At 35.7% G+C, this 17,295-nt stretch overlaps 1 protein-coding gene across 1 annotated transcript in view; it reads right to left on the bottom strand.

Moving 5' to 3' along the window:
• LOC148033353 (protein DYAD-like) overlaps positions 1–9,757 on the bottom strand; it is a 55,647-nt gene extending 45,890 nt beyond the window's left edge. The window contains exon 1 of the mRNA XM_087680901.1: positions 9,638–9,757. Coding sequence (XP_087537027.1) covers positions 9,638–9,757 — 120 coding nt within the window. The remainder of the gene's footprint in view (positions 1–9,637) is intronic.
• Between the last annotated feature and the right edge of the window lie 7,538 nt (positions 9,758–17,295).

Here is a 17,295-nt window from a genome sequence, read left to right as displayed (position 1 = left end):
TCTGATTCAACATTGCCCTTATTGCTTCTATAATAATCATGTCCTTCTTTTCTACCACACCATTCTACTATGGTCTATACCTACAAGTAATCTATATTTTGATCCAATGGCCTCTAAAATAGTAAGAGAAATCATTTGACATATATTCTCCACCATTATCTGATCTAAAGCATTTTATGTACCCTAGAATTGCTTGTCTGCCATAGCCTTAAACTCTAAAAACTCTTCAAATGCTTCACTTTTGTGTTGTAAAAAATACACCCATATCATCCTCCTAAAGTGATCAATGAAAGTGATATAGAGCCTACATTTCCCACTCACATTTTGACATGGATCCCAAATATTGGGATGCACCATTTCCAAAGAATAGCTTCTCACTCTCCCCCTCTTTGGAAATGGGAGTCTAGAGTGCTTGCCAAATTCTCACATACATAATCATAAATTACATACCCAAACTATTAAAGCCCACAAACCACTTATCTAGATTGCATCTGTTTAAGCCTTTGTAAATTTACATGTCCAATCCTTCTATGCCATAGTTATACATCTTTATCTTATCCATGCTCTATCTCAATATACATAGAGGTTTGAATGATGGGAGTTCTTGCATCCAAAGCAAATAACCTGCCTTTCTTTTGAGCACGAGTAATAAGCCTACCTAGTTTTTCATTCTTGAACTCAATGAAGCAACCATACTTATTAAACCTCACTTGCAATCCTTGATCATCCATTTGACCAATTGAAGCCAAATTTTTAGTAATAATGGGCAGATATAAGACATTCCCAAGCTTATTTTTAGTTATATCTCTAGTTGCCAAAGGCACACTCCCAATATGAGTTGTCTTATGCAATGTGTCACCTCTCATAGCCACATACTCTTTAGTTTGCATTTGTTGCTTTCTATCAAACCATTTTGCATGGTGAGTCATATATTTTGTAGCACTTGAGTCCAAAACCCAATCATCCTCTTTAGAGAGTGTGTCATACTACCAAGTACATACTTGATGGTGAAGAGATGTGTCATGAATTATGTGGTAGGAGGACTTGCTTAAGCTATTGCACCAAATACACACCATATATACAAGAGGAAGCTCACTCAAGAACAGAAGAAGAGAGAGATATAGGCCAAAAAGGTTTTCTTGCCAGTTTCTTCTTCTTCTTTTCTACACAATACAATGTATACAAAGTATAGATAAGATAGAACATAAAGGAAAGTGGCCTACTAAGTTAAACAATGCATAATTGACTATAGTAATCGACTAACACTGTAACTATGCCAGCTTTACATATGTGAAACAAATTAAATATAATAAGTGATAAATCAATGGCCATGTGAGGATCATAATGACCACTAATGTGCTAAGTGTAGATGTGCAGACCCATCAAAATGTGCACTCCATCATCAATGTCTGCATATACTAAGCTTGCCATCTCAACATTCCCCCTCAAGCTCAACTGTATCTCTATAACTCCAAGTGAGCTTCGAAATTTTCAAAGCTTCTCTACACCCCCAATGCCTTTGTGAAAATATCAACTATCTGAACCTATGTAGTACTAACAAATATTAAGTCAATCTCACTTGCAAGTACCTTCTTTCTCAGAAAGTGGTAATGCACCTTAATGTGTTTTATCCTAGCATGGACCACTAGGTTCCTAGCTAGCTATATGCTACTCATGTTGTCATAGTGAATGATAACTGAAGTATCTCCTTATACATGCAAATCACCCAATAACTTTTACAGCCATACCACCTCACATGCTGCCATAGTAGCTCTTCTATACTACTCAGCCTCTGTACTCTATGTAACTACTATACTACCAAGGGAAAACATGAATTTGCTAGTAGATCTTCTGTCCATCCTACTAGTCCAATTTGCATCTGTATATCCAAACACATGTATATCCTTACCTGCCTCATAAAATTTTCCATTATATAAAGTGGACTTCACATACCTCAGTATGCATCTAAATACATCCAAATGAGGTTTTCTAGGCATCTACATAATCTAGCTCACAAGGCCAAAACCTATTCCTAATATCCTCATAAACATAGTAGGTTCTTTTATCTCATCCCCAACATTAGCACTCAACTTTACATTTTGCTCTAATGGCACTAAAACATGTTGTACCATACTTGGACAACATATCCAAGCCATACTACCTTTGGGATAGCCATATTTCATCATCACATCTGATTACCTCAATACCAAGAAAGTATCTTAGCTCACCCAAATCCTTCATCTCAAACTTCTTCTTTAAATTTTTCTTGACTTCTACAATCCCACTATCATTGTCACATGTAATGATCAAGTCATCCACATAGATGACTATGATAACTAAACCTACATCTCCCTTTCTCACATAAAGTGAGTGATTAGCCTTAGTAACATGAAAGGCAATGCTGACAAGATACTCTCCAATGTTATCAAACCATGCTCTAGGTTTTTGCTTTAACCCATAGAGTGCCTTCTTTAACCTACATACATAAGTGAAATAGCTCTATATCCTTATAACCTACTAGTTGCTCCGTATACACCTCTTCTTACAATTCACCATGCAAAAAGGTATTCTTTACATCCATTTGCTGCAAACTCCAACCTTTGGTTGCTGCCAAAGTAATCACATATCTAATAGTTGCCATCCTAGCAACTAGACTAAATGTTTCTTCATAATCTATGATGTATATTTGAGCACCTCCATTTGCAACCAACCTGGTGTTACACTTGCTAACATAACTATTTACATTATTCTTAATAATAGAATTCTTGCCCTTAGGCAATGGCACTAGATTCGAAGTCTTATTGTCTTCTAATATGCAACCATCTCCTCATCCATTGATGTATCCCAATGAGCATGACCAATAATATCTTCAAAACAAGTGGGCTCAACATCCTCAACCACCTTTACCATATAAGCATAATGGTGGGCTATATAACCTTTAAAACCCAATCTTTGTCACTTAGTGGAGCCTTTACATTACCATGTGCTCTCTATACACATGGTGTCTCGATTGAAGGAATGCCGAGTTCATCATCCAAACTCTATGAACCACTGGAATCTCCATCAAACCCCAAATGACTAGTAGATGGATCATTACCATCTGACACTTTCTTCTTCCCTTTTATCTTTACTTATAAGACTAGTAGATCCACCTGAAGATATGAGACCGCTCCTTAGTCTCTGACACCAAGAACTAACTATAGATATAGTACCAGATGATGTTTTTGATTCACTAAGACTCTGTGATTTTTGCTTTTCTTTTTGCACATAACTATCATAATCATTACTATCATCGAATGCATCACCAGTAGATGCATACCAACTACTCATCTCATAAAATATAACATCCCTACTCACTCTAAGCTCACCTGTGGACAGGGTTATAATAGCCATACCCATTCCACTCTAAAGACTATCCAATGAAAATACAATTTTCATCCTTTGGATCAAGCTTCTTTCGTACCCATCTTGCGTATGAATATATGTACAACCAAATACTTTTAGGTTTGAGACATTGGCCTTCTTGCCTGTAAAGCATTCTTCAGGGGTCATCCCATGAAGTACAACTATGGGAGTTCTATTCATAATATAGACAATAGTGTGAAAAGCTTCAAGACAAAATTGTTTTGCAAATTCTTTTCAGCCATCAATGCCCATGCAACTTCTACAATATGTCTATTTTTCCTTTTTGAAATCTGGTTTTGCTATGGGATATATCTATACAAGTAAACTGTCTCTTCATCCTATGAGACCTCAAGAAGTCATTAAAATCATTAGAGAGTTACTCTCCCTTTCAGTTGACCTCAAACGCTTAAATTTCAAGGTTGTTTTCATTTCAAGAGTAGCTTTAAAAGTGCTTAAACACGTCATTCTTTTCCTTCATGAAATACATCCATAGAATCCTTGAACAATCATCAATAAATGTAACAAAATATTTATCACCACTTAGATATGTTTTGTGTAGGCCTCCAAACATCTATATGCATAATATCAAGTATATTCCTATTCATACCTCTATCATGCAAAAAAGGTTATCTTACCTACTTACCAAACTAACATGCTTCATATACTTTATGAAATTTTGTTTGTGCCATATTTCAATGTCAGCAAAACCACTCCTTTGCCTTCAACATACATTAGCATTCATAACATAAATTCTAGCATCTAAAGTCAACATGTGACCAACTCTACTTTCTTTTGTGACTAACTTGTACTTATCATTAAAATCTTTCAAAAAATAGCTTTTTGCATTATATCAAACTTGCAATCCTTGATCTATAATTTGACCAACAAACACTAAATTCTTTGTGAGATGGATGGTACATGTAAAACATCTAATAGACTCTTTGTTTGTCATGACCATATTGCAAGGACAAGGAAACTTTTACAATGTGTAAAAAAAATCAAGTGGCATGAATCATCACATGTTTGTACATAACATGGATTTTGTAAATCATGCATCTCTTCAAACCATTCAACATGGCTAGTTATATGATTAGATGCACTTGAATCAACATGCCATACATCATCATGTTTCTCCTTTCTTGTAACAACATTCATCATATTCTAGATAACAAATAGATGCTCATTTTTGTCTTCCTTTTGTCAAGAAGATGATGCATAGTTTCCTTGTTATAATTTACCACTGTAGATAATTTCCTTTTTAGCATAACAATGGGCTACAATATGACCCATTTTACCACAATAATGACAAACAATACTAGAATTACCAGAATATCTGTTATGCCATCCACCTCTTCCTCTAGAGCTCCCCCTGCCTCTAAAGTTTCCACGGCCTCTTGAAACCTGTATATCACCAAACTATTCATTCGACTTATTTTGTTGGTTATCATCAACACATCCCATGCCACAACCTCTTGAAGAGGACTTGCCACATCCCCTTCCTAAACTCAAGTAGGATGTTTGGACGTATTCATCACTTTTCTTTTATGATTCACCCTACATGTTGATCCCTTCACTTATCATGAGAGAGATTAACATCAAAATCTAGAAGTGGCTTCCATACATGTAAGAAGTAACAAATGATTTCCAAGCCTTTTCATTATTAAGAATACCCAAAGTAGATGATAACAAATCATCATCACTAAGCATTGCATCGATCGCTACTAAAGTATCTGCAGTACTCATTACCTTCAAAACATACTCATTGATTTTTTTTTCTTTAAATTATTCAGCCCTTGCTTGAGCTAAATCTTTTGTGCCTTTGTATTCATAGGAAACATATTTTTAAATGTGGTCCATACTGCATGTGAACTTTTTTCATTTCTAATATGCTCTAATAACATAGTATTATCAATGACTCCAAATAGCCAATACATCACCTCTTTGTCTTTTGCATTATATTATTTTCATGCCTTTAATTCATCTGTAGTTGCAGGATCACTTAGCTCTAGCTCCATTTCATCACACTGAACTTCCATGATGGATAGTTGCTCTTGTCTAACTTCTTAATGATGGGGTTTTCATTGTTCTCTACCATTATCAAAAAATTGATATAAAACAGCAAGCAATTCTTCTACAATCTTTCACAATAAGTACACAACAATATACCAAGTAGCCTTTTTCATAGACTACTCAATAGTACATGTAATCTATAACTTGATTACAGATAAGACTTGCTGTTAATGCAGCTTAAAACTTATATATTCAAAATCTGTAACTTGTGGACTCACTTTTGGCTGACACAACCGAAATCACAATATACCCTAAAATTGTTGTCTACAATCTTGTGGATCCAAAAAATCTCTGAAAAAAGTTCTAAGTGTTCATTTGCAAGATATACAGTGCTTTGCTCGCTCACCAAATCTCATAGCAATTTGAGATTTTTGCTTTGCCCTTTCTTGCTCGAATCCTTGCTTCTTCTCCTTCACTTTAGCCTTCAAAACTAGCCTCTTTTACTAGTAACGCATTGATATCATGTCACGAATCATGTGATAGTGGGACTTGCTTGAGTCGTTGCGCTAAACACACACCATATACAAAAGAGGAAGCTCACTCAAGAACATAAGAAGAGAGAGATATGGAGACTAAAACATTTTCTTACCATTTTATTCTTATTCTTTTACACACAATACAATGTACACAAAGTGTATATAATATATAATATAAAGAAAAGTGGCTTAGTAAGTTAAAAAATGTATAACTGATGATACTAATCGATTGGTGCTATAACTATGCCAAACGTAGATAGGTGCAACAAACTAAATATAATAAGAAATAAGTCAATAGCCATGTGAGGAACATCTAGAATCATAGCCGGCACCACTTTATCTACCTACATAGTGTTCAAACTGGGTCCTCCTTGACCCCTAAACATAGCATTTCTCTTTTGAAAGCACATTTTCTCAAAGTGACTAGTCAAAAAGTACTATAGCCTCATGCAAAATTGTCTCCACAACCATAAGATGATCCTCTAGCTCTAGATGAGCTATGACGGCCTCACTAATGATAAAACATACTATCCCAATTTGCATTCTTTCCCCTACTTGATGCATTGAGGTCCAACTTCATCTCTTTCATTAGAAGCAAAGCAATCAACTCTTGAAAATCAGGCATAGAGTCTCCTCTCATAGAAATGGAAGTATCAAGGGACTTGTATGCAGGTCCAAGTCCTTTATTGATCATCAGGCATAGAGTCTCCTTTGGTGTATTTATTGAAGCATACAAGATCTTCTACAACCTGATTCTATGAGATACCGAATCATCATCATCAACTGGATAATTTATTGACATACAAGATCTTGAAAATCAGGCATAGAGTCTTCTCTCATAGAAATGTAAGTATCAAGGGACTTGTATACCAAATCATCATCATCAACTGGTGTATGTATTGAAGCAAGATCTTCTACAACCTATTTTGTTTCTACCACATAGTCACCGATACTTCTATTTCCTCTCCAATGCACCATGCAATATCTACTTTAGTTGTATTTTCCTAGCCTTTGTGCATATGCCATACATCTTCTCAATGATTTCCCAAGCATCTTTGCAAGTATTTGCCTTTTTAATGTGCGGAATCAATGTCGATGAGATACATATAGATATCCAATGTGAGAGCTTAATTTTAGAGCCAAATTTAAAGCACCAAAGTGGCTCAAGATCCATAAAAGAGACATTTTTTGTGAGAAATGGGTCAATCAAAGGATCAAGGAGCTAGAGTTTTCCTAAGTGCATTTTGACACAACCGGGAATCCAACGCAAGTGTCCGTTCATCAATCAAAGTCCTTTTAACCCCCTATTTAATGGTCGTAAGTTTTGGCATTATGAAACATCTATTTGATCTAGAAGCCGGAAAGCAAGTGACAAAGGCTATGATATTAGATTTCGATGCCAGGAGGCCGCTCTTCCAATCGGATCACGAATTCAAGGTTGTTTGCCCCTCCATTTAGACCGAAACCACTTTCAAACAATGTGAATATGCAAGGGTCAAACTAGTTTCTTTGGAAGTTATATGTTAATTAAGATTAAAAGAGAGCCAAGAACAAAAAACCATGTCATGAGGAGGGAGGGGCTGCAAGTTTTTTTGTGTCCCATTTTTTAATACAAAAAATGGAGATTTATGACTATTCAAATCAAGCCTCCTCCTCCTCCTGGAGTTGAGATGCTATCATTCCATAGCCCATATCACAAGAAACTATGCAAGAGTTGATGCACTTTGTGAAAAGTTCAAATTTCTGTCTTTCTTTCTTCTCTTTCTCCCTCACCATAATCATTATTCATATGGGCTAAGAGGATGAGGTGGAATGAGTACTGGTTTGTGACGAGATGCGAGGAATGGAACAAGGCAGAAAGGAGGCTTCAACGGGTGTAAAACAGCATCAACAGCTTCTCGTTTTTGAAATATGATGGGATGCGTATGCAGATTATAGCGTAAATGGTCTTTTATTGAATTTTATGATAAATATTTTGTTCTTGTTATGAAATATGGTTGAATATACTTGAAAATATTTGACATTATAAAATAATCAGTAAATTCTAGCGATTCATGTAATGAAAATCAAAATTGTCAAACTCACAATGCAAGATTTAGTAGAAAACTGGTAATTTCATGGGTTTTTATAGTTCAAATGATGTTCTTATGGTGTTGTATAGAATATACTACTGTATTCCAATCCATATAAGCTTCATAAATTTGAAAATCAAGAAAATAAATAATAAATATTTAAACACATAATAAAAATATTTTTAATGGAAATTTTTAGTTTTGATGTGTAGAAAATTGCTAAGATTTAGGTATATATGTGTGGATGAAACCTAAATTTTAGAGCCTCATTTAAAGCACAAAAGTGGCCCAAGATCCATAAAAGATACATTTTTGGCAAAAAAAATGGAACATTGCACTCATTTTTCTAATCTTTAGTAGGCTCATTAGGTGGTTTTGGGCATGCATCTTCACTTATAATGAGGTTCCATAGACCTCTTCCCATTAAGAAATTCTCCATATAGTAGGATCATACAATGTAGTTGTCCTTAGTCAATTTGTCACCCACAATTTGCATAATTTGTGTTGTCTTAGACATTATGATGGCTTCAATTTTAGCAAAAGTACATGTAAATAATGTGTCACATTGATATCCAAGCATGTGAACAAGACAAAGCATCAATCGATCAAAATTGCAATCATAAACCATTCAAAATCCCCAAGAAAATACATATAAATTGAGTTCCATTGCAATAGATGTTGTACACGTATTCAACTACTATCATATGTGTCCATACATGATGCCTAAACATCGGCTTCTAGCAAGAAATAGTGAAAATGGGACTCAAATTGTACACGTATGACCCAAAAAGCATCAAAAAATGTGTCTAAATTGACCAAATTTTCTATAGTTTTTCATGCCAAGAAGGATGTCCCAAACAAGCTCAACCCACTATAAATTTTTTGGAATTTTTTTTAATACATTTTTCCCTCCAATTGGCACTCGAAAATGGCATAAACTAGCCTTTAAGTCTTGAACCAAGCTAGTTCACCCTCTATAGTGTGCATAGTCCAATAGTGAATCAATTTGCAAAAAAAACCAATTTAATTGCTTGTCAATGTGAATAGAGTTGTCCAAAATAACCAATTCACCTCTACTCATCAGAACCTAAACTAGTTCAAAGGTTTATTATGTTGAGAAATAGACAAATGATGTATGCTTCAAGAATAGCTATCATGAATCCCATATGCACAGTGAGGACAGTAGAGAAGTTGGAAAGCTATAAAAGAATGTACTTGGTTCACCTTTTTTATAAATGCTATTGTACTTTGTACTTAGAGTCTGTAACTCTATCCACTCAAGATTGTGTTTATGAGTCCAAGCTAATCTATCTTGGAACCTAATTCACTTGAGTAAAATTTTGTATCTAATCATCAGTCTTCTTCATGTCTCTTGCTTACGAGTTCAAGCCTCCATAGCTAAACTGAGTTCAAGATCCATGTTTGTTAACATGGTATCAAAGCCATGGTGAGCTCAATTTAGACCTTTCTCCTACTTCTCCAGCTTATCATAGCTCAACTCCAGCTCAAGACAACTAGTTGAGTTCATCTCCTACTTTATTTTCACACACTTCTTCTTGGACACCATAGCCAGATTGTACCTATCCTTAGTGGAGCTCTCAGATCTCATCATACAGACAATTTTAGCTTAAGGTGTCTACTGAGAAGCTCTTCTTCTGCTCCCAGCGTAGCTCCCTGTCGCATCAGAGCACGACATTGTCCATCGCAGAGCCCAGCATTACAAAAATCGGCCATCGCTGTCTCTATTGCACCCTGTTGCAGTCATATAGTCTACGCGACCTCTGGAGGTTCCAATTCGCCCTGCTTGTATGGGGCATTTAAAGCCTATACTATAGGCTATCCCCCATCCAATTTTCAGCTCAAATGGCTACGCCAAGCTCCTGCTAAAACAAAAAAACCAGGGTTGTGTGAAACCCTAAACAGTGGAAGCCATAGCCAAGAACTTAGAAAGCTTGGCAACCTTATCTTTTCTTATTGGCATCATCAATAGTGACCTTGATCACTCTAAAATTATCTCTGAAGCCTACTACAGATCTAGAAGGATCCAGGGAAGTTCAAAGATTACCTAGCAACATCGAGCAAAATATCAAGATCTTTAAAGATATAGTATCTATTGATACTCAAATAGTGCTTCTTGGCACTTGAATATTTCAGTTACTCAAGAGTAACTCATCTTTCGATTCCAATTTTGAAGAACATTCTCAAGTTATGTAATGTTTTATTATAAAATCACTTGTAAATCTCAATCTTCTTGTAAAGGGATAGACATTGCCTGAGAGTTCTTGTGGTAAGACCTCCTACTAAGATGACTGAAGTAGAACATATATCAAAGTTTAATGGTGAAGGCTTCCATGCCTGGAAGGAGAAGACCATGTACCATCTTATGCGGAAAGACTTGTGGGACTTGTTTGAAGATGATGCAGATAACAAGAAGGAAGATGATGAAGACGGGTTCGTTGAAGAAGACCAGTTCAAATCCAAAGAATGGAAGAAGATGAATAATAAGGCACTAGGCATCATTGCTTGGGGATTAAGTGATGATGTGCTATATCATATATCTGGCATTAGAAATGCTAGAACCGCTTGGGAGGAACTTGATAGAATGTTTGGTACTCAAGCATAGAATTCAAAGGTAAAACTTCTCATGCAGTTTTATAAATTGGATATCAAAGACATTGCTTCTATGACCATACACATTAATAAGTTTAAGAGTTTAAAAACTCAGCTTGCATCTCTTTAAAAAAATATTGATGAAGATGAAGCAATAGCCATACTGCTTGCAAGTGTAAACAAGGATCCATATGAGAACCTTGTGTCCACTCTAAGTAATGTTCTGAGTCTCTCACTCAAAGATATTGAGAACTCACTGCTTGATGAAGAAAGCAAGTTTAAAAGCAAAGATGTAAAAGAAACTAGCCCAATGGAAAACCTCTTATACACTAGAGGAGCTACTAGACCCAAAGGAAGAGGTCGAGGATTCAACACCGACAACAAGAATCGGATGACATGTCGTTATTGTGGTAAAACTGGCCATATTTCCAACGAATGCTTCCACAAGAAAAGAGCACAACAGATGCAGAATAACCACCATCAAAATCAATTCATGAATGAAGAAGAAGAAAAAGATACTTCCGCTACCATCAACAACTACGACAAACTGTTTTAAGGAATTTGTTCCCTTAGTGGATTTGATTTGTAAAACCCTTGCCAAAATGTAAAGTCCCAAGCTTTAACTTGACTAGGCTGCCTATGAGCTAGTCTTCCAGGCCATGTTATCATGTAGGGGGGGCAAAAGCCAGCAAGTGTAGGGACTCATCATTTGAGGGGGGTGTTGAGAAATAGACAAATGATGTATGCTTCAAGAAGAGCTATCCTAAATCCCATATGCACAGTGAGGATAGTGGAGAAGTTGGAAAGCTATAAAAGCATGTACTTGGTTCAGCCTTTTTATAAATGCTATTGTACTTTGTACTTAGAGTCTGTAACTCTATCCACTCAAGATTGTGTTTATGAGTCCAAGCTAATCTATCTTGGAACCTAATTCACTTGAGTAAAAGTTTGTATCTAATCATCAGTCTTCTTCATGTCTCTTGCTTACGAGTTCAAGCCTCCATAGCTAAACTGAGTTCAAGATCCATGTTTGTTAACGTATTAAGTTTTGGTAAAGCTTAAAGAAGCTTATTACTAGAATCAAACAAGTGTAAGGCAGCCATTTTCTAGCTGCATCAAATCATGCCAACCCTTTCAGATGATGTTGCATGGTTGATTGTGAGAGGAACATACTCATTTGCACAACTCTTCAGAAGCCCTTGCCCAAATGAGTATCCTTCTTTCTCTTCTTTGTCTGTTGCATCAAACCCCCTACTTCTTTTTCCTAAGCAAGCCCTAAGCTTTCTTGCAAGTAGTTCATGTGCATTTTCTCACAAGCAAGTCCCCCCACTCAAGCAAGCCTTGAGCTTAAGCTACTCCCTAGCTTTGAGCAATTGAAACATGAGAAACATGAGCCAATCCAAAATTGAAAATTGATTGAACCTTGATGCCATGCATTCTTTTGTAGCATGATTTAATGGTGAACAACAAGCTTTCAATTCGATGTAGATCTCAATTTGGTGCACCCCTCAATCTGAGCTTTTGATTTCACATTCCCACTCTTTTGATACCAATTGAAAAGAATAGAATAGGATACACAATGGAAGGAGCAATGGCACAAGATATGGAGGCTTAAGAGTTTTTCTTCTTCATCATCTCTATTCTTCTCCTTCTCTCATTGTCAACTATGATACACAAAAAAGTATCCTATAAAGTGATAGATACCTTTTGACCTTAAATTCACCTCACACATAATGTCTACTTTATTTATACATACATAGGATATGACTTATCATATGTCTTACTTCTCACCACATCCCTGCAAAGGGCTCCATCCATATCTATGCACTCAAATGTATTAGACTCTAGGAGGAGGCTCCGTCTTAGGGGGTACATGTATGGTCCCACTTTCTCTCCCTCTTCATGATCAAACATGGGCATAGGGACTCCTCTTTGATAAAACAATCCAATGGTCAAATCAATGACATGTGGAGAAGTGTTCATTGCCAATTTACTTAATAGTACTTTAAATTAATAGAAAAAAGCTAGAGCTCATAGTGGTTGGATGCTTATAGCCTCCATTGCACATGAGAATCCATGTACGATGGAGCTTTAAGCTTGCACTTTGTACACCCTTTAACACTTTTCCAAAGTGTTGTGCCAAACATTATGTATCTACAAGGAACTTATGGGCTAGATATATAGTTCCCTTCACCAACTTTGTGAAAAGCATGTTCCACTCAGGGACACCTCCACCAATTTAAAATGCAATGAACATTACCCTTAGTAAATTTGTATACTCACTTTTAATTACATAAAATGAAGATTTAATTGAAAGTATAAAAATTATTTCAACCTTGTCCCTCCATCCCAACAACAAGCAAGGAAGTATAAAACTCAGCAAAAAGGAGGCATGCTACCCCAAAGGAGGACACCTCATGACATTACATGTCCTATTGTGTATCTCCATAAAGTGCAACATGTCCTATGTATTTGTCTCCAACCATAATGTGCAAAATATATCAACCTTGTTCCTCCATCCTAGAAACAAGCAAGGAAGTAGGGAAATTAGCAAAAAGAAAGAGTGCCACCCCAAAGGAGGGCACCATCTCATAGCACTACATGTTGTATGTATTTGTCTCCATAAAGTGCAAAATGCTACATGTACAAGACATCTGTAATAACTATTATGTATACCAGTTTGTATATTAGCAAGACACAATGTAAATGGAAAGAAGAAACCATGTACCCAACCCATGCAAATGTGTCCAATGCATATACATCTACCATTAAGCATCAACAAGAGTTTGATATTGGAAGCCTTTCAAAACATAACATTTATATTAGGCTACTTTCCATGGTAAGTAAGGCATCATGATTTATGTGGATTCATGATCTACAACAAGAAATAGTAATACATGTTTTCCACTTGGCTAGGTGACTTGCAAACTCCTCAAATGGAATTGAAGTGAGGGATACAAAGGAGTGGTCTACTAATAAAGTTTTCAAGGCTAGCTTGATGTGCACACCATGGTTGTCTTTCCGTCGGCATTTTCTTTTGTCTACATTAAAAAATGGCATTCGATTGTGACTTAACAAGGTAAACATAAGCTTGATTTCTATACATTTGTTTGATTTCTCATTCCTCACTATCTAAATCATGTGCTCGTTCAAAGTTTATTGCAATTGGAACAGTTGTGGCCCCCTTTGTTGCTTTTATACCTTCTATGTCTATGCTAATGATATCAATGCCATTTCCTGCAACACATCACATTAATACTTCTAAACAATTGAAACAAAAAATGCACATAGTCTAGGAGTGTATAAGACAACCTTCAATAATCTCTATTTTTAAAGTAATGTTATGCAATGGCATTGCTATTACTCTTTCACCATCAGATGACTCCCCTTCTACTTGAGAAAAAAGTTATTATTCTTGTTAAAAATCATACACCCTAGATAAACATTTCTTAAGTCATTAAGTTGGTAAATGGGCATATTTTTCATAGAATTTCTTTGCACTATGAGCCTTTGGTGCATTCACACCCTCATCCACATTTGTGGGCCTTGCAACTTCATGAGGTAGTTGTGATGGCTTGCCTCTAATTGGAATCTTGCAATCAAACACCAACACAATTATCAATAAATGGTCACATCACCATCACCAAGCCTAAATGGAAACCTTGACAACTTATTCTCTCAAATATCAATCTCTTGTATTTGCATCTCATCTAATGGCTATTCTAACCTCCATGGGCATTACTGGCACTCCCATGGTGTCACCAACATTGTTTTCGAGTAAATGTGGTTGTTGCTACAAAGGTACAATCACTCCTCTAGTAGAGGAGGCAAGACTGCAAATCCTTCATCATATAAAATACCTCTTAGCCATCTATAACACACAAACATCTATTCAATTTAAATGTACATGTGCCAATAACAAAAACAATAAATATACTACACAAAATAATGCCAATCTATATACCAAACATTTGTTAGTTTGCATTAACTCTAGCATATTGTTAAATTTTGCATCATGCTTTATGTCGATAACCAAATGGGAGAACACTTTCAGAACATGGTTCTGCCTTTGTACCTTAAAAAAAAGGTGTTTGGCAATATAATGACATCCACCTGTAATGATCTGATGTGAGTAACAATGATTCGCCAAGGAGATGGTACCAAAACACCTCTTAGCTCTAAATCTAAAATTTCTTTGGGTCAGCCATATGTGACCCTGGAAGGTCTTTCGCCTTTACACATGCTAATGTCAATAAAATCTCATTTTTTCCATTTGAAAAAGTAAATCATGAGTAAGCAAGCTTGACATCACTTTATACATTACAACATATCCAAGCTTTCTAAATAGTTACGAATTTCTAGCTTGTTGATGAAACATTTGCACTACAAATGGCATACAACTTGTCTTTCGTGATTGCCATCATGTTTTTTTCCTCCCATCTAATTTCATAAAGCACAGGGAAGAAATCCTCCCCATGAGTGGGGTTGGCTATGCCAAGATATTTGTAGCCCCTATCTCTAAGCTTATCTTCCTTCTTTTCAATAAATTGTTTTCTTTTAATATTGAGTATGACATCTAACAATTGTAATTATTTTGACCATGACTCCTTTGAAATGGCATCATTACACTTGTCCTATATTTTTGGAGAAGGCCATTTCTAAACCAACATGCATTTAAAACATGTGAAATTTTTTAACAACCATATTTTCTTAGATTTGTACCTTCCAAACAAGTAATGCTATTAGTAGACATGGTGATGTTTTTTGTAAACAAATCTACATAGAGCACTTAGAGGGATTGCACATGCTATTGCTAGAGGGATATGTGCATATATGTCCTCCTTAAACAGTGCATTTCAACATATATGTATAAAGGAGAAGAAACACCAATGACCCTTGTCATAGTATCAACTTGATCTTCTTTGTGGCGTGAAGTGGATGCTACATTTGAGAAAGAGGTCTTGGCAAAACCAAATTTCAGGTTCTTGTCCATAAAAATATTATATGTATCGGAAAGAAACCACTGCTTGACTACTTGGATGGAGTTGATCTCACAGATATACTAAGAAAATAAATCTCATCACATTAGGGTTGTGTGTTTTGTTATTGATCCCACATGCATTTCAAAGATTGCTCTTCTTGCTAGACTCTAGAGAGTTAATAGGTAAGTGTACTAATATTTTTATTATCAATGAATAGATGACTAACATTAATATATATATGGCTTAAATTTTGAAGTTTTCTTTTGTTACTATGAACAAGTATTCCATCGTGAAACCTAGCTTGTGGGATGTTCTTTGAAACTGCAATAATATCTTCAAGTGTGACATCAATGCATTCTTGAGTGCCTTACCTTAGAATCAAGTGAAACTACTTGAGTCTTTTAGAGAAAAAGATAGTAGTGTAAGGGAAAACAACAATGGTACCCATTGACAAGGGGCTATTTGGAAAGACTTGTATTTCAAGTAATATTTGTCATAGTTGTTGTTAAAAGGGATTCAAATAGATAAGTTTTCTTTGCAAGGGTAAAATTTATTGGTTTTTCTTCAATTGTGAAGGTTGAGTACACTTCAAAACTCAACAAGATTAAAGATTTGGTATCAAATACAGTTTCAATGGAGAACAAAGAGGAGGCATTGAAAAAAGAACGTGCCAGGATACATAAAAGGCTGGCTAACAAGATGGGCATGATATGGACCTTCCACTTCTTGGTTTATCATTGGAGATTACAACACATGTTGTACATCCAATTTCTACACATATATATGGATTTTGGTTTTGTAATTAAATATTGAAAATCCTTCTCTTTTATTGTAGGGCAAAGGGTGGCTGTCAAGGAGGTCATTCCATTTGTGTTTCTTCATTGGCCACTAAATGGTATGCTTTCAAAAACAAATGATGGCAAGATTTGATACAGGTGCATGATGGGTGACTACCTCTCTATGGGGCAAGATTTTGTTGCAAGGAAAAGAAATGATGCTTACAAGATAGTACATGAGTTCTTTTCTAAGCTTGCTAAAGATTATATGACATATGTATAAAATGGGAAATCCGTAAAATGGGCTTGTGATGTTGTCTTTATTGACTTTCCTACTAGATGTTTGATTGATAAAGAAACCACATTACCTACTTGGATTATGCCCATGGAAGCACACGTTCACCTAGGAATTATATTTGCCACTATCTCTTTGGGAGACAACGAATGGTAAGTTACTTGGATTAATTCAATAAGTATATTGTCTTGGTTAATTTGTGTTGGTATAAGCACCTAAATAAACAAGATATTAAATTTTTCTTTAACAAAATGTGTGATGCATTGTCTTGGCTTAAGAAGTATGTACATGTGTTTGGTCTTGAAGTTGTTAGGAGAGTTTTTGTGCTTGACAAGTTTCCATGTGGCTATGGGAACCAATGTGATCTAAAGGGTCAGTGATCTTAAATTTTTTATTATAATTCTTTCGATGTAAATGTCTGACATTTATGCTTTATGTAGAGTTGATCTTCTCTATTGGTATTTGCTCATTGCATTGGATGTCACCCACCTACTTTTCTTGGAGAGAGCAGCTCTCAATTTCATAAGTTACAATTTGATCCATCGAGTGATTATTGGCCCCACTACCTTCTAGAGAGAAATAGATTGGCACAACCGTCTTCTTCATCTC

The sequence above is a fragment of the Lygodium microphyllum genome, chromosome 7, assembly GCF_053477565.2.
Source record: "Lygodium microphyllum isolate KBCC chromosome 7, Lygodium_microphyllum_v1.1.10, whole genome shotgun sequence".
Taxonomy (NCBI): domain Eukaryota; kingdom Viridiplantae; phylum Streptophyta; class Polypodiopsida; order Schizaeales; family Lygodiaceae; genus Lygodium; species Lygodium microphyllum.
This window is presented reverse-complemented; position numbering and strand designations above follow the sequence as displayed.